At 45.9% G+C, this 25589-nt stretch overlaps 1 protein-coding gene across 2 annotated transcripts in view; it reads left to right on the top strand.

Moving 5' to 3' along the window:
* The window catches only part of TMEM65 (transmembrane protein 65), a 420478-nt gene extending 396994 nt beyond the window's left edge, over positions 1 to 23484 (top strand). For both annotated transcript variants that reach the window (XM_069621592.1, XM_069621591.1), the window contains 2 exons: positions 18602 to 18707; positions 19930 to 23484. In XM_069621592.1, the coding sequence (XP_069477693.1) occupies positions 18602 to 18707; positions 19930 to 20028 (205 nt within the window). In that variant the 3' untranslated portion in view covers positions 20029 to 23484. The remainder of the gene's footprint in view (positions 1 to 18601; positions 18708 to 19929) is intronic.
* Positions 23485 to 25589: the final 2105 nt, after the last annotated feature.

Raw genomic sequence — 25589 nt, 5'->3', positions numbered from 1 at the left:
AGCCCTCAATGAACTTTCTGCTGTAATTAGTCAGTCCAAGGAGGCTCCTTGATCCCGCAGAGTTGTGGGGTCTTTCAGTTTCTGAAGTGCTTCCACTTTCTTTTCCTGGGGACAGAGACCCTGAGGAGTAATCTCATGCCCCAAGAAATTAACACGGGTTTCTACACCACTGTGCTTTCTGAAAGGAAAGTTTTGCTCCGGCGGCCCTCAACTGGGTCAGAACATAACGGATCTCCGCTATGTGTTCCTCCACAGATGAACTTTTGATGAGGACATCATCTACATAAGCCAGTTTACCCCTTGCACCCAGGTCTGGCATGGCCTTGTGTAGGAAAATGTTGAATTTATTGCCGGAGTTGAGGTATCCGAAGGGAGTCCGGGTCCATGTGTACTACTGGCCCCCAAAGGTAAAAGCCAGCTTGTATTGGTCCTCCCTACTGACAGGCACAGTCCAGTATCCATTGGTCAGGTCTATTGCAGTGAATACTTGTGACCCCTGGATCTGGGCCAGCCCTTGGTCAATGTAGGGCAGAGGCCATCGGGAAGTATGGACCCGTTTGTTGAGCTCCCTGAGGTCGGCGCAGAGTCTCCACTGGACGTTTGGCTTCAATATTCCCAGCACCGGGTTATTGAAGGTGCTGTGAACTTGACGGATTATTCCCCGGGACTCAAGGTTCTTAATTATATCAGTAAGGGACTCCATGGATGCGAGAAGCAAACAATAGTGCTTCACAAACACTGGAGTCATTCCAGGGTCCGTGGGAATTGTTGTTGTGTGGATGTCGGTGCGACCACAGTCATATGAGTCTACCGCAAAGAGATCTTGGAAATCCAAGAAAACTTGTTTCAACTTTTGCTTCTGTTCCAGAGTCACACAGGCATCAGCTAGGTTGACTCTCTCTTCCACCATCTGCCTGAAGCCTGGAAAGACTTCTGGTTTGGCTATCTCCGCGGCCTCCTCCAGCTGGGTGGAGAAGTCCCTGGTCAGAGTGCTGATTTGGACTGGAGGCTTCAGGTGGGAAAGGCAGCCCTCATGGACCTGGAAAATCACCTCATCCCTCCTGAAGTCACAAGTCACATCTTTCTTACCATAAGGGCAAGAAGTGTACACCAGGAAGTTCCCCCCATGCCGGGTGAAAATCCTGTCTGGTGTTGTATTGTCCTCACTGTCAAAACAGTCCCTGGGGATCGGTCCTAACAGTTCATATCCTAAATCAATGGAGAAATGTCGGTCATCAACCGCCATTCCAATAATGGTGCCTGCGCCTAGAGTAATACTCTTTAAGTCGCTGTTATCCACCTCTATTGGAATGGTGTCCTGTTCTATGTTGACTAATGGAGTTGGGTTTACCCCCAACCCTTGCTGTTGGAGAGAAGCATTTAGATGTATATAAGCATCAGGGTTTTGCAATTTTTGTCCTCTTTTAACTTTCACTTCCAGGGAGAATTGTCGGGTCCTTTCTGGGATGGTGACTTCCTCTTTGATCTGCATTTCAACTGCATAAGGTAGCAATTGAGCTGACCTAAATGCTTTTTCTGGATCATCAAAGCCCATGGGATTATCCGCTAATCGGGACCAAGCTTTGAAGTTTATTAGGTCCAAACTAATGGCAAAGCGATTGAGAATGTCACTGCCTAAGTAAAAGGCGGCAGTGACGTCTCGCACGACCCAACAATTATGGACTATGCTCTTGTTGCCAATGGAGATTTTGAGCATACACCTGCTTGGCAGGAGATGTTTGGAATTAGGTGCTTCCAGGTCCATTTCCCATTTGTCCATCAGTTTGAATGTGGGAATGGCTGGATCTTTTGGGAGTTGGCGGAACATGGCTTCGCTGATGAAGCTCTTACCGTTGTTCACACACACTCGAGCGGGAACAGAGTCCTTCCCATCATTTAACTGAACAGGGATGAACAACTGCTCTCCAATTTGCTGAATATCAGCCAGGCTCTGAGCCGACTTCACATCTTTCTGGACTATAGGAGCGAGAGTTTCTGATTGTGGATTAGTAAAGAATTTCAGGGTGTTTCCTTCCAGTGTGGAATACCACCTTAAACTGGAAGGAAGGTTGATTTTCAGAAATAGAGAGGACCCCCTATCACATCATCAGTCTGTTGTCCTACTGCTATTACTGTCACGTCTGGAATTTGGTTGTTCTGGAAGTGACATTCTACTTGGTCAGATTTTTGTTCAACCATGTGGCAGGTGCCGTTTAAACTAACATGGTTGACACTCTGTTTTAATTTTATTGGTCGGCTAGTCTGGGTCCAGAGGACCTTGTTTACACAATCTATTAGGGGTGACAACCTTCTCAGGAGGTCATTCCCTAGTAAACAAGGGGTGCCCTCTGGAGTCACTACTATGACCGGGTGTTTCACCTTGTGTCGCCCAATTTTAATGTCCAAGTCTGCAGTCCCCTCAACGGGAATTTCCTTCCCGTCAAAGTTCTGCAGTTGTCCAGGAAGAGAGGTGAGAGGAATTTGGTAATTCTCCCCCCTTCCTGCATTTAGTTCCTCAAAGGCCCTTTTGGACAGAAGGGTAGCTTGGGATCCAGTGTCCACCAGTGCCAAAATTGTACCCTGCCCCTGTACTTGTACCGGGGCATAGTATCTTCCCTCCTTCTCCTCAAGGGGGCACAGATAATGCACATTTTTGGACAACTGGTGGGCTAACTTTCTGGTTTTGGACATTGCTAGCGAAGAGATTTGGGCAGAATTCTGTGGAGAGCCTTGGGAATCTGAAAGAAAAAGTTGGCAACTGGAGATCAGAGCCATTGTGGGTTCCCCTGCTTCCGGTTCTGGGCCGCCCCCCCCTTTTTGGAGGCAGTCACCAGGATGGGTTTGAACCAGGGGATTTCGGTATTGTCGGTTCTCGGATGAGATGATGGGCGGCGGTAGCTCAGTCTCCACATCTCCCCAGTCTGAATTGACATCACTTGGGACCCATTTTTCCTTGGGAGGAGTTCCCCCATCTCTGAAGAAGATCCTTTTCCCAGGATCCTCTGAGGATCCCTCTCCCTCAAATTGGAAGACCTGTACCTCCTCCACAAAGTGGGTCTGTTTGGGTCCTTTGTTTCTCCTACCCCCCTCTGCTCCTTGGGAGGCGGGCTTTCAGGGGCAGGAGATTTTGTTTCCGGTTCCTGGTTTTCCAGGGGCTGTTTACAAGTTGGGAAGGAAGCTTCCTCCAAGGCTTTACACCCCCCTTCCCCTTGTGGCTCCTCCCTGGGAACCGGTGGGTTATCGGGGTGCTGCCCCCTTCATTGTTCTGGAGCACCCGGTCCAGAGTTTGGGGCATTCTGCGGTGGCATGCTCATCTGAGGGTTCTGTTGAGCCCTCTGTATGTGACCCAGATCTCGTGCCATATTTTGGACCTGGCGCTCAAGTTGTGAAACCCGCTCAGGCTAATACGGGGCTCTATTTTCTCCCCTGGGCTGATCCCGGGAAGGGTAGCTATCCCTTCTCTGGTAGTACCCCTGGTTGGGAAGATTTTGGTACCCCCTCCACCCTTGGCCTCCCCTCTCCCGGATTAGGTTGTCTGGGCTCAGGGAATTGGGGAAAGAAGGATGGATAATTTTGGGGCTGGAAATTGGGTGGATACCTGGGGAAAAAGTTCTGCCCAGGATTTGGAGAATTTCTGCCCTCCTGTGGGAAGTTGGGAGGGAAGTTCCCTGGGTTAGGTGCTTGGCCGGATCCCCCCCCTTGGGCTGGAGGAGTCCACACATAAGCAAGGACTGGTCGGTTTCCCTTGTAGCGGGGACTTACATAGTAAGGGGAGCAGGGGACCCCATTTGTGGGACTATCTCCTCGACTCCCTGTCTGTGACTGGCCCGAGGGCCTTCTGGGCTGTGAATTATTTGGTGCAGGCAGGTTTTTAGGCCCCCCATCTCCAAATCTAAAACGAGGGCAACCTTTACCTCTGCCACCTTGGCAGCAGCAGGGGTGCTGTTGGTTTTGGGGGTTTTCGGCGCATTATTTTTATTTTCGATAGGCTTCTGCACCTCATAGATCCGGGTAGCCTGTTCAATGACCCAGTCTAAAGATCTTTTCTCATGAAAATCTCTCACGAGCTGGGTCATTATATATTTAGTGAGAGCATGGAAAAATGTATTGAGAAACTCTTTGCTGTCTGTGCGCACCCTTCTGGTGGTCTGCGCAAAAGCACGCTTTAATTCTTGCACAAACTCTTGTGCGGCCTGATCCTCCACACATTGCAAATTGTAGGCTGCCTTGCGAGCCTCTTGGGGATTTCTGTGCACAGAAAAATGTTTCAAGATGGCCGCCCTGTATGTGGACCACCTTGAATGATTTTGGTCCTCCAGCCCCGCAAAGAAACTGGAGTACTCTGGTGAGAAGGTCCACTTTACATATTGAATACAGCTTTGGCTGTCCTTCAAATGAAAAGTTTCCATCATTTGCTCAAACAGCTCTAAGTGCTCCCAAACAGAATACTTGGCGTTCTTATGATAAGGCGTGATAACACTCCTTATTGCCTTTATTTGCTTCAATGGGTCCTTAAGCAAGGCCCTTTTTGCCTTATTGGCCTTTTTGGTTCGGGTAACCCTGGTCCATTCATCCTCTGACTCAGAGGCACTGCTCCCAGAGGTTCCTGTCTGATCTTCCAGGTTTTCCCGGATTCTGCGAGCCTGGGAATGGCTGGCAGAATGTGGGGACCTGGTCTCCTGTGTCCTGCGCCGTTCAGAGGAGTCTTCAGATTCCTCCTTGCTGCCAAGATTTGATGGGTACCCCCCACCCCACTGACCTAACTGGGCAGAAGTTTTCAGGATGCCCTTAATGGGCCTACTCTCCTGGGGTTCCCCACTAAATTGCACTGTGCTTGGGTGCCCATACCCGGATGCCCGCCCCTCCATTCCTGGGAGGTACTGGCCTATGAGCCCCATACTTCTGGATGGATAGTAATCTGCCATCCCTGTGGCCTGGTACTCATGTGCACCAGGGGACATGGGGTTGGCAGAGTCCAGGGACTGAGAGATATGAAGGCCTCTGGTATTAGGGCTCCTGAGGTTATGCTCAGGAGTCTCCCTCTCCCAGCGAACCTGGTCTCTATACACCCCTGCTCCCTGCTGCAATGCAAGAGCCTGCGCTTTCAGTTCCTCAGTTAAGGCCTTACTAGACTCTATCAGTCTCTCCTGCATCGCTACCTGTTGCTGGAGCCTATCATTGTGCTGACAGAGAGCCTCATTCTCTCTCTGTGCCTCCTGATTGGTCCTGGAGCACTGGGCCAGTCCTTGCTGCAGGAGGTTTACCTCCTGAGCTGTGTCCCTATTGGCCTGCTCCTTTCTTGCCAGAGCATCCTCCACCCTCCTGGTGTGCTCTAAAAAGTTCTGGTGTTCTTTTTGGAGGTCACCCAGTCCCTGCAGGGCCAGGTGATTTTCTTCCATTTTCCTTTTTAAGTGGCAGACTTCCTGGCCTAAGTTATCCCTTTCCTGACCAAGAGCCTGCATTTGTGACGCCAGGTCGTCCCTCTGCCTTTGAAAGGCACCAGCTTTCTGGCGTTCTTCATCAAACTCTGCCTGGGTATCCAGGTCTTTCAGAATCAATTTATTGCTCTCCTCTTTTTCTCTGACTAGCTGGATTTGCAGGGTGGCTACCTGCTCTGTGCATTCCCTGTTGAAATTGATCTGTTGCTCCAGCTTTTTCTGGCACTGCAGTAAGGAGTCCAAACTGTCTTGGTGCTCCTTCTGCAAAGCCAGAATTCTGGTATCCTGGTCAGCCTTTTCCTGTCGCAGGATACCCATATCCTTCTTTATTTTAATGATGTACTGTCTACTCTCATTTTCGGACTCCTGGCTTCTGTGCAGCCTCTGCTCAGAAGAGTCCAGATCAGATTGGGCCTTCTGTAATGCCAGCAGTTGCCTACTCGCCAGATCTTGGCCTTCAGCACATTTGTCCTGCATGGCTCCCAAATGTAAATATAAATATGCCGCTTCCCTGGTAATCTCGTTGTGCTCATCCTTGGCCTTAGGGGCCATATATAGTTCACTCAGGGCCACATGTAGGGGACCCTGATCTCCCCATAAATCTGACCTTGTTTAGTGACCTGTTGCGCGATTGCCTGCAACCAGACCGTTTGGTCCTGTTGAGTCCACTCACCTCTCACAAATAGCTTATGTAGGAAGTGCTCTCTGGCTATTTTCATATCTACCAAGGTCGTCATTATGGAATTTGAGTTCCTTCCTGACTTACAGCAGTTTGTATTTTATTTTTGCAAAACAGACCTTTCCCTTAGAGCGTCCTTTTGAGCAGTGCTTTACAGCGTAACACAGCGTGGTGATCCGACCGGATGTATGTATCTTGTCAGTTAGCATACTGTATTAATCTGCACAAGTGATAGATCTAATCCGGAATCCCCGGCTACGAGCCCCCAATTTGTAAGAAGATTCAATTCAACACTACAGCTAAGTCAATGCCTAGTCTGGGATACTGAACGGAAACCCTTATTGATATATCTTTATGTCCAGTTCATGAGTTCTGGATGACTACCCCTATATAACACCCCTCTCTTAGAATCCCCCTGACCCCACTGAGCCAAGAAGTAGTTCTGTTTTGCAAGTTTAAAAGGTTTATTTGAGAAATAAGACAAAATATAGATACCACGCTTTTATAATAAATTAATAATCGATATCGCCCTTATAAATATAATGTTAATCAACAATGGGTAATCTGACACTAGCACACTTCTTTATAATCAATGAGGAGTTAGTATAGGATGGATCAAGTAGCAAAAATACTTTTATGATTTCAAGGGAAAAGCAATGAGGAATAAAATGCAGTACGGAAATACTTGAGATGATTTTAGCAAAAGATAATATAATCACTTTTTCTCTGGCAATTCTCCCCCCTCCCCTATGCAATGTAAGACATGGACGTAGATGAAAGAGGAGCACACAGTTCTCAGGAATGCAATCAAATACAACACGAAATTCAGTCCCCCCCCCCCCCAGCAAGCTTAGAGAAAACCGGTATGAGTTTTAAAGCACAGGCCCAAGTGCTTTGAATGTGGTGGCAATGAAGTGAGAAATATGCTGAAAATGCTTTTAATTCCCTTTAGGAGGTTCAGGGTGAGTGAGAGATACTTGGGATGAGTTCAGGCTCACTTTAGCAATGATTCAGAGATGGTGATTAAGAGGCAAACAAATTTTTAGCAAGGAAAGAAATGACTGCTGATGGTTACACGTGGCTGGATTTTTAACCAAATCGCACATTGCGGTAAAATTACGGCAAAAGTATAAGGAGTAGGTCTGTTGGAAAGCTGAGATTCTAAGCTTTCAGAGGAAAGTTAAATTTTGTTCCTAGCCCAAACGGTTCCAGAGATACGGACGATTAAATAAAGGTAGTTTAAAGTAAACTCAAAATGACAGGTGACAGCTTGCAGCTTCAGAGTTGACAGGTGACAGTTGTGCAGCTTTACAAATGACAGATGACACGATTTCTAGGAGGCTGTTCTACTTAGGTTAAAATAGTTTGGATTAGATTATCTTAACTAAGAGATTGGTTCTGCACAGTTCTGCTAGGTACTCACAATATAAATTTGAAATAGGCCTCGCCACGGATCTCGTCAGGTTTTGGACTGGACTCCGGTTCTGGTCTCGGCACCTCAGTGATCTGGGTCAGCTCTGCTCTGCTGGTCTAGCCTCTCTGGATTCTGGATTCTGGATGTAACACTGCTTTCTGGGTACTGCTACAGGTTCTGGAGATTGATGGATTTGAAGTCTGGATCTCTGGATGTGAAGTCGTCGGTCAGCATGCTCCGCAGCAAACGGAATTGAATGTCTCTACCTGTCCCAGCAGTCTCTTTTTATGTGTTTTGAAAATAGGTGTGTGCCTGGGCCTAGCTAAGCCTGCCCCTCTCTACTTGTCATTGGCCCAATTCTCCCCTCTCCCATGATTGGGGGAAGGAAATGTGAGTCAGAGTGATGCTGTAGGTTTTATGGTCAGAGGAACCTCCCCTGGTCAGTTTGCCCACAAATCTATATTTGATTCAAATACATCCTTCCCAGATATACAATTTGTTGAAATTACATGTGCACATTGTATATTCCTTATGGTCCATGCTTGTCCGCCTCTGATCTTCCTGGGGGCTTGCATTAAAAAATGACAACATTTTGCGCTTTTTAACTGGTTTTGCAATATCCGACATTTACCCAAATTTACACACATGTGTGCAAGGAGTATGGGCATTAATTGATGAAGTGTCAGATTTTTAACATGCAGACATTTGGAGTGAGACCCTATTTTCCGCTAGCAACCCCCCAGAATACACCACAGGGTCCTAACGCATCTCAAAATGTTCACAGAAAAATCACAAAAATAATGATATTACTTATATAATTCTGACAAGTCCGCACTTTGAGTTATCCATCTTTTTAAAATTATGCCCTGGTCAAAAAGGGGTGTGGCTTCCCACATCACAGGGTGAAATAACTGGTTTATCTACTTCCCCCAAGCTCAGCTGCTAGCAGAGGCACTGCCCCTCCCAGTTTCCCCTAAGAGGAAGCCACTTTTACGACGCCCCCAATATAACATTTGCCTGAGTCCAGGACAGGCCTTTGTTCAACTCCCTGTAGTCCCCAGCTGCTCCACCCCTAATCTAATCAACAGGGCCATATGACCTCAGGATGCAGCCAGGCCTGGCAGCCAGGCCTGGGAACACAGCTGTTGATCCAGTATCAACTCCTGTCGGGGGTAGTTGTCAGGCAGAATTCAGTTTCATTAAGCCAGGTTTCAGCTAAATGTCACTTTTTGTTCCCAGTTTTCTACATTCAAATCAAACTGACTATTCAAGTCATTTCAGAATATAGTTTTACATTGTATCCACCTCTTAGCAAGTCTTTCCTTGGTCTGGTTTTGTTTCATTTGTTCAGTTTTACACAAAAGTCTGGTGGTTTTAAAACCCCGGCTTTCTGATAGTGGTGAGTACTGGTAATGCAACCATTTTTGGGATTAAGAAAATGAATTCCCCACAAGAAGGTTGTATCTTTGGAGTGGTCTCGTGCCAATTGCGCAGTTCTCCTATTCTGGCGTGAATGTGGGCGGCGATAGCTCATCCCCACATCCACCCAGTCTATTGATTTAGTTTGTTCTGGGATAGAATAATGGGCGGCGACAGCTCATCCCCACATCTACCCAGTCTATTGATTCAACATGGGTCAAAACCCATGTCAAATGGTTGTGAAAAAATCTTTTTGAGGGGATTGGGTCCTCCGACGTATTCCATATCTATGACAGGTAATGTCCACAGCTCTGCTGCTTCGGAAAATCTTCGGCGTCTGCGTCCTGCTTCGATGACGTCGATGTGCCGTCCCCGAGGACCTCCTCCGACAGCCAACGTCACCCGATGTGATAAGTAGGACGCACGACGCCCGTAGCCTCAGTTCTGTTTTTTCCACGAACGTGTTCGCTTCGTGAATCTCGGTACGCCTCGACTCTTTGGAGTTTGTTGTATTCTTCTCGGTTCTTTGAACCTGTTTGGTTTTTGTGAAAACCTGTTCGTGACAATGTCTACCTCGTCTTCAACCCCGCGTCCGGGCTTCAAGAAATGCGGGGTCTGTGGGTCCAAGATGTCGGTAACGGACTCGCACGACGCCTGCCTCTGGTGCCTCGGGGAGGCCCACGATACGGACGACTGTGTCGACTGCCAGTCGCTCACGGCCAAGGCCTTGCTGGAGCGCAAGAAGAAGCTGTCGGTAGGTCGGGTGTCTAAGCCCCGGAAGTCAAGGTCTACGGGGCCTTCGACGGATGACTCGAGAGGCGATTCTCCGCGTCATCGTCGGAAGTCCAGTGGGTCTCCTTCCAGGAGTCGGTCTCGCCACTCCTCCGCCTCTTCGAGGCATTCCCGGAAGCGCCGGCATCTGTCGCCTTCCCTGTCCTCTTCGGAGGACTCCGCCCATCGGCGGGTCGCTTATCCCACCATGCAAGCAACACCGGAGGAATGGGCTTCCTTCGAGAAGCAGATGTTAGCGATTCTTGAATCGCAGGGCACCGGTCCGTCCGCGCCTCCGAGTGGGGTCGGTCGGCAACGGTCGAGAGACACCGCTCGTACGCCTTCGGGCTCGGGTGGTCGGCACTGCTCGCGGGAAAGGTCCCGCTTGGACAAGGGTAGCCGTTCTCGCCATGCCCGTTCCAGGTCCCGATCCTCAACACGCTCGAGACCGCGTGATCCTGTGCCGTCTTCGAAGAAGACGTAGACGCCTGTGGCGCCGAGGTCGTGGACGATTTCTCTCGAGGCTCTGCCTCCGAGGGGGTCATCGACGCTGTCGGCACCTAGGTCATCGAGAGACACGCTCGGAGCTCTGGCTTCGAGGCCTGTGTTGACGTCGTCGATGCTGGCGGCGCTGCAGCTGACGTCGACGCTGATTCGCTCGACGCCGATTCTCTTGACGCCGGCGCCGACTCGTTTGGCGCCCTCGACGCCTTTCGAGGCGGTGGTGTCAGAGGGGCCCCGTGGCATGGGGTTAGCCCCTAGAAAGGCTCTGGCTAAGGTCAGGCATAGCTTTGGTCCCCAGGTGTCTTCCTCTCACCAACTGGAGTACATTTCAGAGGGTGATGAAGGCTCTGATGAAGGCTTGGTTCCGGTTACGCTACCAGATGAGCTTCTCTCGGGCCATAGCCAGTTTGATGACCTGAGGCAGTCACTGCATGATGCCAGTGGACTGGACACCTCTCCGGAGGTGCAGTTTTGTAGGCCAGAGCCTGGAACTCATGGTGATTCTTCATACCGGCGCCTTATGTCTCGGGTCACCGAGGACTTGGGATGGTCGGCTCCCCCAGGGGAGTTCGTTCAGGATGTTCTCACGGACATCCTTGATCTTGGTCCCCCCACTGACCCGGTACTGCCGTTTCATATGGCTCTGCAGAGAAGGGTGGCGGCGGCTTGGACTGCTCCGGAGAGTCTCCCGGCACTGGGCAAGTCTTTGTCGCGAAAATACCGTCCAGCCAGTAGCGACCCCTGCTATTTGTCCAGGCACCCCGGGGAGTTTGGTGGTGCAGGCGGCTATGGCCCCGGCAAAGCAGGCGTCGTATCCTACCATCCCTCCGGATAGGGACGACAAACGTTTTGACGGCTGGGCGAAGAAAGTGTTTTCTTCAGGGGGTATGGCGCTTCAGGCGGCCAACTCCATATGTGCCTTGTCTCGTTTCACACACACTCTGTGGAACTGTGTTGCATTAGCGGCTGAACATATTCCCGAAGGGGAGGAACGGAATGGTTTCCTTGCTATGGTTCAGGATGGCAAGGATGCCATGTGTGAGGTCGTTCAGTCGGGTTTGGACATGGCAGATTGTGTCAGCCGGTCCATGGCGGCGAGCACCGTAATACGCAGATTTGCGTGGTTGCGGAAGTCTGGGTTCGCTCCTGATGTGCATTCCCGGCTCCTCAACATGCCCTTTGACGGTGAACATCTTTTTGGCAGCAAGGCTGACGAGAGCCTTGAGAGGTTGCAGACCTCCAAAGCTGCAGCGAAGTCGTTGGGCGCTGCAGTTCGACAACCTCCGCCTTTTCGTCCTAGGGGACAACAATGGAGTGGAGGTTCCTTTCGCTATTACTCGTCCTTCAGTAAGCGAGAGGTTCTGTCAGTCAAAGAGGCCACCGTAAGAGTGCCAGAGGTGGAAAACAGGGTACTCGAGGTGCCAAGGCTGCTTGGGCAGTTGCCTCTTTGCCCTCAGGCACCGCCGCAGCCGCTACCACTCAGTCATGAGGCCAGGTCCCATGGTTCGCCGGTTGGGGGAAGGCTGGCGCAGCATCTTGTAGAGTGGCGTGCCATTACTTCAGATGTGTGGGTTCTGGAGATCATAACCCACGGCTACTGTCTTCCCTTTCAGCAGAGGCCTCACGACAATCCACCTGGGAACCTCTCTTTGAAGAGTCTGGATCCGCACCTTGCGGCGGAAATTCAAGCCCTGCTGGAGAAAGGCACCATAGAACTGGTGCCTGTAGCGGAGAGGAATAAGGGATGGTATTCCCCTTATTTTTTGATTTCGAAGAAAGACGGGGGATTGAGACCCATCATGGACTTGTGCGGTTTGAACAAACTTCTCAGGAAGGACAAGTTCAAGATGGTTACTCTCTCTCAAGTCCTCCAGGCCCTTCAACTTCAGGATTGGTTGATGTCTCTCGACCTCAAGGATGCTTACTTCCATGTGCCCATCCATCCCAAGCACAAGAAGTACCTGAGGTTCGCGGTTGGCGACTCGCACTTTCAGTTTCGGGTCCTGCTGTTCGGATTGACCTCCGCCCCAAGGGTTTTCACCAAGCTCATGGTGGTGGTGGCAGCGCATCTCAGGAAAGGGGGGATTCACGTCTACCCCTAACTGGACGATTGGTTGATCAGGGGAAGCTCTCCCGAGCAAGTCCTGCATCATCTGTCCGTCACCTGCCACTCCCTTCACAAGCTGTGCTTCTCCCTCAATTTAAAGAAGTCCCATTTGACACCAACACAGCGGCTCCAGTGCATCGGAGCAGTGCTCGACACATCCCTGGGGCAGTGTTTTCCTCCCCAAGTGAGGGCTTTTCACATTCAGCAGATGGTGCACAAGTTTCATCTTGCCCAGAATCTCCCAGCGTCCTAGTTCTTGAGACTGCTCGGCCTCATGGCATCTTGCATTCTTCTGGTGCCAGAGGCTTGTCTGCGGATGAGATCTTTGCAGTGGGCACTCAAGCGCCAGTGGTCTCAGTCCTCCGGCAGGCTGTCGGACCATGTTCAGGTGCCGCCCTCGGTCGCCCAGGACCTTCTGTGGTGGGCCGTCGAAGGCAATCTGATGAAGGGGGCCCCATTTTGGCTGCCCTGGCCGGAGGTGACGATCGTGACGGACACATCCCTCATGGGATGGGGAGCTCATGCCAACGAGTTGACAGTCAGCGGTCGTTGGTCTCCGTCGGAGTCCAGACTCCATATCAATCTGTTGGAGCTGAGGGCCGTCAGGCTTGCCCTGAAGGCTTTTTTGCTGACTGTGAGAGGAAAGAGTGTTCTGATTCTAACGAACAACACAGTGGCCATGCACTACCTCAACAAAAAGGGGGGGGGGCAGGCTCACTTCCTCTGTGCAAGGAGGCGATGCAGCTCGAGTTCTGGGCCATCCAGCAGGAGGTTTCGATCTCGGCTGTTCATCTGGCCGGAGACGACAACGAGACGGCGGACGCTCTGAGCAGGCAGTGCACGATCTCTCACGAGTGGGAGCTGGCTCAGGAGATTCTCCTAGAGACCTTCGCCCTTTGGGGGACCCCTCAAGTGGATCTCTTTCCCTCCAGTGTCAACCGGAAGTGCGAAAGGTTCTGCTCGCAGGAATTTCCTCCAAAAGGAGCCTTAGGAGACACGTTTGTGGTGGAGTGGTCATTCCCACTGCTATACGCGTTTCCTCCAGTCCCCGTCATCCCGCAAGTACTGCGGAGGTTACAGAGGTTCAGTTCCCGGATGATCCTCATTGCTCCGGCGTGGGCCCGGAGGACCTGGTACCCGTACCTTCTTGACTTGTCCATCTGCCCTCCACGTCGTCTTCCCTACCGAGACGATCTGCTCTCACGGGAGGGGGGTCAGGTTCTCCATCCAGAGGTCAGATCCCTCAACCTTCATGCTTGGCTTCTGAAAGGTTGAGGTATAAGTATTGGGACCTCCCTGAAGACGTGATGGAGGTGTTGCTCTCGGCCAGGCGGCCAGCAACAAAGTCTCTGTACCGTTGCCATTGGAGAAAGTTCGGCGACTGGTGCAGAGTTAAGAATGTGGATCCTTTGAGTGTGAAATTCCCATGGTTCTGTCTTTTTTGCTTTCCTTGGACCACAGATGCTTGCAAGTGAGGACCATAAAAGGTTACCTGGCGGCGCTGTCCATATTTAAGCGCTCGTCTGAAGAATGTTCCTATTTTAAGATTCCTTTAATTTTTCAGTTTTTGAAAGGGCTCACTAATGTGTTCCCTCCGTCACCTTTTCTGGTGCCCGGTTCGGATTTGAACCTTGTTCTTAAGTTTCTTATGGGTGCTCCGTTTGAGCCTTTGCATTCTTGCCCTTTGAGACTGTTAACTCTGAAAACTGTGTTCTTGGTTGCGGTTACTTCCGCTCGCAGAGTGAGTGAGTTACAGGCACTTTCAGTTAAGCCACCCTTCACTATGTTTCATAAGGACAGGGTTGTCCTTCGAGTTCGTCCTTCCTTTCTTCCGAAGGTGGTTTTGGAATTTCATTTGAGCCAGCAGGTTGTTCTTCCGGCGTTCTATCCTCCTCCACATCCTGGTAAGGAAGAGAAGAGGCTCCATAGGCTTGATCTTAGGAGAGCGTTGAGCTTTTATATTTCGCGCATGTCCCGGGTCAGAGTGGACGATCAACTTTTCATTGTTTACGCTGGAAAGCGTTTGAGACAAGCTGTGACGAAACAAACTTTGTCTCGTTGGATTATTTTAGCTATCTCCGAGCGTTACCACTTGGTGGGTAAGGACCCTCCGGCTGGCTTGCGGGCCCATTCTACCAGGGGAGTGGCTGCGTCTACTGCCCTGCAGAGGGGTGCTCCTATTCGTCACATCTGTGATGCAGCCACCTGGGCTTCAGTACATACTTTTGTACGTCACTACTCCCTCGATTCCATTCGAGGGCAGGATCTGGCCTTTGGCAAGGCAGTCCTTTATTCCGCAATTTGATTGGGCATGCTAAATTTGTGTTCTAAATTCTTTTCCCACCTCCTTGCTTGGTACTGCTTTGGGAGTCTGTCATAGATATGTAATACGTCAGAGGACTCAATCCCCTTGAAGAACAAGTTACTTTCTTACCTGGTAACGTTCTTTCGATGGGATGGTCCGACGACGTATTCCATATCACACCCTCCCTACCTTCCATGCTGCAGAATTTCTTTTGCGATTGCAGCTTGCGTTCCACAAGGCCTTGTGTGTCTGACTGGCAGAAAACTGGTGTCACACGTTCTGGGGGAAGAAACTACAACTGAGGCTACGGGCGTCGTGCGTCCTACTTATCACATTGAGTGACGTCGGCCGTCGGAGGAGGAGGTCCTCGGGGACGGCGCATCGATGCAGAAGATTTTCCGAATCAATACAGCAGTGGACATTACCTGTCATAGATATGGGATACGTCCTCGGACCATCCCATTGAAAGAGAGAGAGAGAGAGAGAGACCCCCTCCCTCACAGCATGCGCTTTGAGAGACCGACCCCCTCCCTCACAGCATGCGCTTTGATTTGTCGGCGTTCTGCCTCTTAGTTGGTGCACCTGGGTGGTTATAAAAGCAAACCACTTATGTAAAAAAGCAACGGGCGTGATTACTGAGACTGAAATTGTCAAATCAATACGATGGCATATCAGTATTTCAACCATCAACAAAAATAACCAGGGAACACGTCTGCGCTGTAAAAAAACACTTGTACAGTTTATTATAACACCAGTGTGCAAATGTCTGAATACCATCATAGAAACCGACATGGACTTACTAAGGAAACTAGAAGTCCTGGAGTATTTTTACAGTGCAGACCTTGTGCCCTTGTTATTTTTGTTAATTGTTGAAATACTGATATGCCATCGTATTGATTTGACATTTTCAGTCTCGATAATCACGCTCTTTGCGTGTATACATATATAGTTCAGTTTGCTTGTACCGTCTTAGCCAAAGGTTGAATAGAGTGTTGATCCAAAAGGAAACAACTCTATACATTAATTAGTCTGACAGTCGTTTGTTTGCGAGCTTTCCTGGTATTTCACCCTTTTCTAAGGCAGGGATGGAATTAAACCTTTGAAAAACATTACAGCTTAAAAAGCACCACCTGGAAATCTTTTTTTCTTTATCAGTCCCTGTTTGTACCTGATTTGTAGTTCTACTCGGAGGCATACATTCGATGTTGAACTCCCCCATACATTCCAGTCTTTAAGGTCTAAATTGCAAACTGTGTTTAAGTGGTACAGGGCGGAGTGGAACTGAAGAGAAGGGAGAAAAAAGAAAGCACAGCCCACCCTTTTAGTGCTCTCAGGAAGGCAAGAGGCAATGCAATAGTGTTAGTCATGCTACATGCAGTCCAGTTGAAACTCTGTATGTCAGGTCGGTCCCTTTGCAAGATCAATGGTGGCACAATTAAGCAATATAACCCGAGCGGCGGGGGCATTACCGACTCAGATAATGCCCCGGGGACCTGAGTCGGTAATGCCCCGGCCGCGAGGGTTATATTGCTATTAGTACCCCGGACCGCATTATGTGCGTGACCGGGGCTCTAAAAGCATTTTTCGTTTCGGGACAGAAAAAAAAAAAAGAAACGACCAAGAAAATGGCCGCCACAAGTGTTCCCAGCGTGACACGCTCCCGAAAGAAAAAAAAAAAAGCAGAAGGTAGGTGGGGTTGGGAGGGAAGGAAAAAAAAAGAAAAAAAAAACGTACCTGCGTCTCCGACGAGGGACGAGGGAAGCCTCCAGCCGTGTGGAGGCCCGGAGCGGGGATGGCCCCGCTCTGAGTCTCCACACGGCTGGAGGCTTCCCTCGTCCCTCGCCGGGGAAGCAGGAACAAGCAGGTAAGTGGGAGGAGGGAGGAAAGGGAGTTTAAAAAAAAAAAGCCTTACCCGAGTCCCCAGCGGGGGGCGAAGGCAGCCTCTCAGCCGCGGGGAGGCTCGGAGCGGGGATGGCCCGCTTCCAGCCTCCTCATTGGCTGAGGGGCTGCCACGTCCCCCGCTGAGGACAAGGCGGCTGGAATCCAGGCCGAGAATCGAAGTATTCTTGGCCGGGTAAGGACCCGGCAAGAGCCAATCAGAATGCGTGTTGCATTCTGCTTGACTCTCGCGGGGTACTAATCATCCACAAATCAGGCCTACGATTCGTTGAACCCAGTGTGCCAAGTTTATGCCAAATATCATATCTGGATTGGGTTACATCACAATTATGAGTAACAGGTGTGGTTTGACTGGAGAGAGGGGCCCTGACAAGTCTCTGGGAATTTTTGAACTTGTGCATTTTGAGGGTGGATGGGGTTGGGTGGAGGGAGTCTGTCAACATGTCATTGCCTAAGAGAGGCTGGTGGGGCTGATGCAGTGTCAGTTGGATGCCCATGAACGGTTTTGGAAAAAGTGATGGAAAGTGTCAGGTCTGAATGTTGTGATGCCTTCATCTGTATGGGTGGAAAAATTGAGCGTCTGCTAGTTGAGATAGTGACTCATGAAACCGCAATGTCCGTTTAAGCTCCCTGTCAGTGCATTGAAAACATGCATGCATTTGAGTACAGAAATGTTGAGATCAAGGGTATCATTAGCTTCTGTAGAATTCTCACCAACTGGACTCTCCTTTGTCCATTGCTTCATGCTTTGACGGTGGAGCTTCCTGCGTTTTTGTGGAGGTTGCCTAGTTCCCCCAATATAGCACCTCTGCCCAGGCTATTTCATGGACATAATCAAAGAATTGCTGGATGCACCTGTAAAACGCCTCATCATTGTGTACTCCTTCTACGTGTAGAATTTCTTGATGGTGTCTGAAATGTTATGGGCAGGTTAGACATCTTTTGTTTCTGCAAGGCACGGTTACATAATCTGTGCTATTTGTGTGTAGTTTGATTCTTATCCTCATTCCCTTCAGATTGGCTGGTTGTCTGAAAGCAAGGAGGGCCATCTCAGGGAAGACTTCTCTCAGACCTTCATCTTGTTGCAGAATGGGTTGGAGTTTCATAGCAATCATGCATAGGGCTTTCAACTCTGGATTGTATGTGACGACTAGTGGCACCTCAGTTTGTACCTCTTATGCTCTGTATTCAAAGAGGTTTCTCTGGGGAATCCGTTTTGCCTTGTGAATCTGGCTGTCCACAATTGTGTGGTTGTATCCACGGTTTATCGAGTCTGATCTCAAAGTTTGTATGTATTCATATATAAGCATTGCTTAGTTTTCTGATCATTTCTGAATTCTGATAATTTACTTCCTTTTCCACTGTGCTGCAAGGGCAGAACTCGTTTGCAAGCTGTTTTTGGCAATGAGCCCATGTGTAGACTAGAGCAGGGGTCTTAAACCTGTGGCTCTCCAGATATGTTGGCCTATGACCCCTCACCATTGACTATGCTGGGTAGGGTGGTGGGATGTGCGGTTAAACAACTCAAAACCTCTGGGGAGTCTAACGCTGCAGACCTTGGAATATTAGAACTCCAAATTGGAGCTGGCCATTTGGAGGAATATTCACTCTAATAAAGGGATATGCAACATTTGACGCTTTGTGTTTTGCACTACAACTCGCATCAACCCTAGCCAGTAAAGGCAATGGGTGTGGGATTATGGGAGTTGTGGCTCTCCAGATGTTTTGGTTCATAAATTGCATACCCATGGACGAGGTTTACAATGTGGATGAAACTTGTGTTGTCAGGTTGTTCTAGTAGAAAACACATATTTACTAATGTTCCTCTGATTTTGGTCGATGCATTAAGATGGGGATGAATACTTCACTTACAGATAAAATATGGAAAGGTAAGCATTACTCTTTTTCTTAAGACGAAATGGGCGCAGGAAAAAATAGTTTTTGAAATTAACATTTTACTTTCTTTTCATCGAGTAAAAATCTCATTGAGCCCTGTGATGCCTTTGTTTGGAATCTATAATGATGTATGTTTAGACATGGTAATAATGCTTTTCTTTTCCTCCAGTCTTGCAGGTTATGTTGAAGCATTATCGTCAAGATTAGGCCTCCCAATACCCGATTTAACACCTAAACAAGCGGACATGTGGCAAACTCGTCTCAGTGCACATCTTGTGAGTATATTTCTTTGTTGACATAAAAGCTACAAAATCTCAACTTTATGTAGCCATATGGCCCGGTCTTGAGTACTTGGTTCAGAGTCAAGAGGCTGTTTTTGTAATTAACTTTTTACTTTAGAACCACTCCATTACCTATCATTATTTCACTGCAAAAGGGAGGTTACGGAAATGGAAGGGCCGCATGGAATGGCTTGCACACTGTAATTCTTTCGAAAATATCACTTTTCATGAGTATAATTCGTAATGAAACAATGCTGCATTCCCTCCCCTGAAATCATGCTGTTAGTGAAATCTACATAAATCTCCTGGCACTCGCTTCATATTTTAAAGAACAAAATAATTAAATGTATTTGAATAATGTATTTATACCCTTTGAAAGGACTCTATGGTCTCTTCTGTCCATTTTATTAGTTTTGCACCACAGAATTCTTTATTGTAATAAAGCTACATTTGGAGTTCATCCCAGTAATCCTGTCTGACCTTTACTGCAGGGTCCTGAATTGCTCTGATAAGGCCCTTAGGCGTGTACTTAAAGCCTTTTATAGCCCTGTCCCAGAGTTTCTTTAACAGAAACTCAATGACTTCTCATTCATCCATCTTAAGGTATCTCCTTCAGACACATCCACAAGTGTTGCCTCTCCTTCTGTGCACTTGTTCCATCTCTCTGGAAATCATCCTTTTTTCATATACTACAAGCCATCTAATTTTCCTCTGCATCAAAAGTAATCAAGCTATTCATCTCCTAATGTCTTGTTTTATTTCTTAGGTTGGGACTTCTGTGCCCCCATTGGCTAAGATGCTTTATGGCAATCATTCATTTGATATAAATGTGAATTACCCATTGTCAATTGCCCATCACCTTAATGGTAGTTTCAGTTGTAGTAGTTTTCATGGGCAAAGTTTTTAAAACGTAGCGGTTTGAATAATTGCTTATTATAATATATGCACTTATTTGATAGAGTAGAATGAATTGTACTTTTGAACTCTGATTCATTGTAGAGTGGTGTGTAGCATTTTACAAATGTAAATAAGTACATGTTTCATAATTTCCATTGTTAAATTGATGTGATAAGCCTTAATGCATCAAAGCTGTCTTCTTTGGTCTTCAAAACTACTAGCTACTTTTATTTATTTGCATTTTTCATATAGAGCCAGTGATGTATTGCCAATTACTGACATGTTTGCTAATGCCTTATGTTTTTCTCCTCTTTTGTAGGGTAAAGCAATAGGAGTGACCATTGGATGCCTTTTAGGAATGTTTCCTTTGTTCTTTTTAAAAGGGGATGAAGAAGGAAAACTGGAAAAGAAAAAATAACTATATATATAATTAGTGTTTGTGTGTATATATAGTGTAAACTAATGTATTTCAAATATTCACTATGATGTCACATTTAGGATTGGACAATAACATTGTATAGACATGGGAACAAACTGCATTCAGCATGAAGAGGGTATGTAGCTCTATGAAAACAATGTATTGTGGCTCCTTTGTAAAAAAAAAGAAAATCCATGTCTGCATTTATTCTATACAAAGAATTGTTTTGTGTTTTCATGAAAGGGTCCTTCTCCAGGTTTATTCACAAGAGGTGCATATGGCCAGTGCTCTTATTGTATGCTTTTGCCTTGTATGATTTCTATTAACACACTAGCATGTGGGCAAGAGTAAACAGTTGCCAATGGCTAGAATTCAGATTTGCTTTCTATCCCAACCTGTGGTCATTGTAGTCCCTTAATAGAAAAATTAACTTCCTCTTAAGGTTAATATTGCATGTTTTGTAATTCTTTATCGGCACCTCCAGTTTCTTTACCCCTGTTATTTTTAATGGAGGACCAAGAACAGCAAATGATGGAGTGGAAGACACTTTAGGTAATTCATAAAAGATGCTTATCTCCTTTAATTCCTTCTACACTTATTCCTTGCAGTTTTTTCTGCAGTATGCCCCTTCCATTGCATGCGCACAAGAATAAACTGTGTTGCTTGCCCTAATTATTTCTAAAAATGGTTGCACCCTTTGTTCAGCCTCACATGGCTCCTGGTATCGGAGAGATTATTAGCACCTTCACAAGTTCATGAGAAGGGTGGAACAACCAGGGAAGGATTCTGGTGCTGTTCTATCTCGGACAACGTTTTTGAGGCACTTGGGCAATAAACTAGGAATCCATGCAGGCATGCTTTCTCCACTGTGACCTTGTTAACAGTAGAGTTTCAATTTTTCTAATTTGCTCTGGAGCACATAGATCAATTTTCTTGTCTGACTTTCGGAATTTTCAAACAGTCCAAAATCCTTAATAATGGCACTGTTAAACTGGTAGTACTTAGCTGAAATGTGCATTCTGGAAAAACGATGCAGCCCTTTACTAGCTGTACAAAAGTACAAGTATTCCTTGGATGGCTGTGATATTAAAGTTAGTGCAAGCACAAATATGAAACACAGAAAGGCTTGTCCTTCTGATTGTGAGTCTAAACATACTTAGCAAATCGGTTTTCTCCTGCACTTTTTTCCTAATTACTCACGAAAATAAATCTAGCACACACTTGGAAGGCTTATAGGTGTAACTGGCATACACAAACCTTTCCTCCTTCCCTCAATGAATTAATATCATTGAACATTATAAGTGAAATATTGTTCTTTTTTGGACTGGTGTTATAATTCGAATCAAGGTCTTGCTATACATGGATCTGTAAACTAGATCAACGATTTCATAAACACAAATGCATTGTGTGAAACACTGCGTAATGTCATATATTGTCCAACTCAGTTGTAGGTAAAACAAAGAAGTAAGCACAACCTGGCGTTTGTTGTTTACTTTAAACGCCAATGCAAATGGTTGTATCTCTTACCTTCAATCATGCTTGTTTGATTTTTCTACCAATATTGCTAATTGCATTTTTCTTTTTTGATCTTTTAATTGCTTATGCAAGCATAGTGATTTGCACCTCGTGATGTAGCAGAAATATAGTGTATAACCATAAGGTCCTGAAAAGATAAGTAGATGTCTGTTGTAGTTGATCCCATTATGTATAAATAATCATACATTATAGTTTATCATGTAGAACATATAGTACTCAACAATGAATGCACTTGCAAAAATGCAATCTATTGGAATATTCAGTGGAATGTGTGACAAGAATATGCGACTGTTGTATACCCAAAGAAATAGAAAGCACATGAAAACATGGAGTCCCCGTTTTTGAAGTAGTGATAGTGCAGTGGATGGTTTTTAGTAAAGAAAACGTGCACGATCGTCGCCATTCTTTAAACAGAGAAGATTGTTCTGCACTGACAAGTCTCTCCACGTATTGATGCACAGGTGTGCATCTAACGTGGTTACCATTCAATTAATGGAAGAAGTATGTGTGCGAGGACCACTTAATGCCTGAATATTTCGGAACTGTTCAGCTTTTTTGCCCAAAACAGTAAGGATTGTTTTAACTGCTACAACTCTTCACTTGAAGAACTTTATTATTGGCTTGTCTTATTCAACTGAGGTCCCTTAAACTCTGATTTTCAGTCTCCAAATGTAGAGTTTCATAACTGCAAGATAATACACATGTTCTCTTTCTTTGGCACTATCAATTAGTGTTTGCAAAAATCTGTTTTTCAAAGAACCAGGAATAACTATGCCAAGGATAACATATATGACCTGTGTAACCTCACGAAGACCATCTCTTAAACAGAATTGTCTCTGTAAACATATTTGTTAGATCAGGCCTTAACTAGATAAGGTTGGGAGGCCAATGTAGTGCTAGTAACAGTGAATGAAACCTGTTATCAACCTGTTATCAATGTGTTTTTTTTCATATTTCCTACATTTTAACAATTATTTTTCCAAACACACCAAAAAACTTTCCTGTGGTGCCAGACTGTACAGCAAAAATCATAATCTTCCTGGAATGTTTCTTGCTTATTTTCTGTTTTTAGCTTTTGGTAGATATTCAATGCTATCTATGTTGATCTCTTAAAGAATCTTTGTTTTATTATTTGGGGTTTAATTCGTTTTTTATGTTAGTCCCATTTTATTACTCTTAAAATGTATTACTCTTAAAAACAAAGAATGTTTATTGCAAACTCTTTCATTCTTAAGTTATTGTTTCTTGTCATCTTTTTTAGATTTCGAGCGGTATCGGCTTAGTGGTTTTATGTAGTTTGGTTAGGCGCCAACAGTTGAAACCTCTGCACCTATATGATCTGTGCGCCTAATGAAAGTAATCCCTGTACATTCTATATACCAGGGGGATTTTTTTATGAAGACTCATTGGACAGACCACATTCTCCCACTACAATTTTTGTCCTTTATGGGAGGACCACCTTCATGCTTTCCCAGTGAACAATTTGAAACTTGAATGCTGACTTAATCTGTCAAATTGTTGGTTGTTGTGCTGTAAGCAGACTGAAGGAGCGCAAAAACAAAGATGCAGCCATTGGTCAGTTGCAATAGCAGTATTCTTTCTATACTGACATTTAGCATCCATTGGTTGATGCATGTAAATTGAAGATATTTTGTTTTGTTACTATGTGTTTAAACAACATTGTACCGGACTAAGGTTCTTAATTGAGAAAAATTCACTGAAACATCCATGTTGCTGTTTAAGACATGAACGATTTTATTTTAATTATGTAACTCAATGCAGCTTTAGAGTTCCTTTTATGAAGACTTGGTAGGATGCTGTTTGTTCTTCCATTCATCTATTATTTGTAATCAACTTTATTTTTGAAAGTAGGTCGATATACTACAGACTTGGTGAACATTAAACTGTTCATATTCTCAACTTGTACATTTTATTTACTTTCATATGTTATTAATTAACAGATACCTTTTATACAACACTATAAAGGTATTGCTGAACTGTTCCAAAAGGGATTGTATTTATTTTCAGATTTTTGTATTTATTTTGGTCATTGGTAATTATTTTACACCAAAAACCTATAGGTTACGCAATGTTTACATCATTCATAACAGAAATATATGGGGCATAAAGTGCTGACCTTCAGACATTTACTGAAAACCATGCAAAATATTCAGTTTCATTTGACAAGTCTACGCATTACTAACCATTGTTCCTTTAAGATGCAAGTAATTATGTTTTGCAGTCAATCTAATGATAATTATGTAGTTAGTGGGGAGAGGTTTTGGGGGTGTTTGTTCATAGCTGGTAACTCCATAATACATATTTGAATCTAGCTCTATTATACTGCCATCTATTTCCAATATCTCAAACAGCATTTGGAATCCATTGGCCAACTAACATGGCTCACATTGTTAAACATCTGCATCTTCCTTACCAAGTATGCCAACAACACTGGAATGCAGTACTCCCAATCTTGTTATACATGTTTTAGAGTTTAAACAACCAGTCACCTGCAATTATCCTAAACAGTGTTCTTAATATCACTATTAATTGCAACTACTGATTCAATCGCACTACATACACCGATTTCTCCTGTAACCAAAATTTAACTTAATGATTGGTTCAGTAGCTCAGGAATGGCCAAACGTACTGCGCATTGGAAACAGCAAGAGTAGCTCTCTGTGTGATCCCATGGTAAGAGCCAAATACATATGTCTATTGAGGCAACACAAAATGTGTATCTGCACAGCCAGCATATTGTACACAAGTGCCCAAAGCATCACATGACCAGACCATCAGACTCCTAGAAAGAAATATATTACATTTTTGGGGAATTATGTTTACTGAAGTCAAAGCACCTTTCAGTAGATCTATGGGCCTCTAAATTGTGTGACAAAATCTGCTAACTGCTGCAAGAGATGGTAGCTTGTAAGGCCGCTCTTCTCAAGTCCCTTGATATTTTCGACCAACCATAGAGGTTTCCTCCAAGACACCTGCTCAAGCAAGCCTCTAATACCTATTGTTAAAACCCTATGCCAATTCATTAACTCTACACTTGCTAGCTCTTTTCCTGTATTTAAAACCTAAAAGAAATGTGATTTTCTTAATATAGAGTGGACCCCGCTCTTTTCTTGGACTTTAAACCTATGTCTCAAATGCCCTAAGAGGCTAAGCTTTTCGAGAGGGCAATGGCCAAATGTAGAAAGCGATTAACAGTTATCTCCACAACCAAAAGGCTGGATTCTGACATGGGTGTGCAAGAAGTATGCTCTTATGCAGGGTTGATCTGACTTGAATGGTTGGTGGTGGGACTGCACTGACGTTGCTATTGATGTCCAGATTTTCCAAGTCTGCCTTCGTGCTATGGTCCTCTGAGTTCTAGCCTTCCTAACCAGGACCTTTGTCCTTTCAAATCCTGAAGTTAATCCGTTGTCCTTTCAAGTCCTGAAGTTAAGCTTAGTTCTAACTTGACTTGACACATTTAACCTATTCCACATAGTCTTGTTCTGTCTAAACTTGATTACTTCAGCATGTACCTGAATATACCTAGAGCTGTGATAAGTAAATGTTGGCATGCTTGGCTGCTATGCTTTTTAATGAATATTAATTAAATTTGTGTGACTCATGCCCTTCACATGCTTGACTGACTTTGTCTCGAGAAACCGGAATAACACAATAGGCAGTTTTTCTACCACTTTCTTCTCTCAGGAAAATTGTTAGCTACCCTTGGTATGCTTTGATCGCTACTGCTAACCTCATTGTGAATCTGTTCGATTTCATCGATAGGCTGTATGCTTTTCCTCTCCCTGCTGGTCACTTTTGACATCCCTGATCTTTGTTGGTTCAGAAATGTAAAAACAATCGCTTTTTTTCAATGATACTTTGTTTATCTTTATTCTAATGGGTATTTCCTTAGAGATTCTTCCTCTTTTGAAATAGCTCCAGACACTTACTGGATCTGGAACATTTTAAACAGCGACTGGTGCATCCTCGGGCTCCCATCAGTGGTACTTTTGCTGGGTAAG

The sequence above is a fragment of the Ambystoma mexicanum genome, chromosome 5q (assembly GCF_040938575.1).
Source record: "Ambystoma mexicanum isolate Mex_15411 chromosome 5q, UKY_AmexF1_1, whole genome shotgun sequence".
NCBI classification, from domain to species: domain Eukaryota; kingdom Metazoa; phylum Chordata; class Amphibia; order Caudata; family Ambystomatidae; genus Ambystoma; species Ambystoma mexicanum.
The sequence above is the reverse complement of the archived record's forward strand: the minus strand, read 5'-3'. Positions and strand labels throughout refer to the sequence as shown.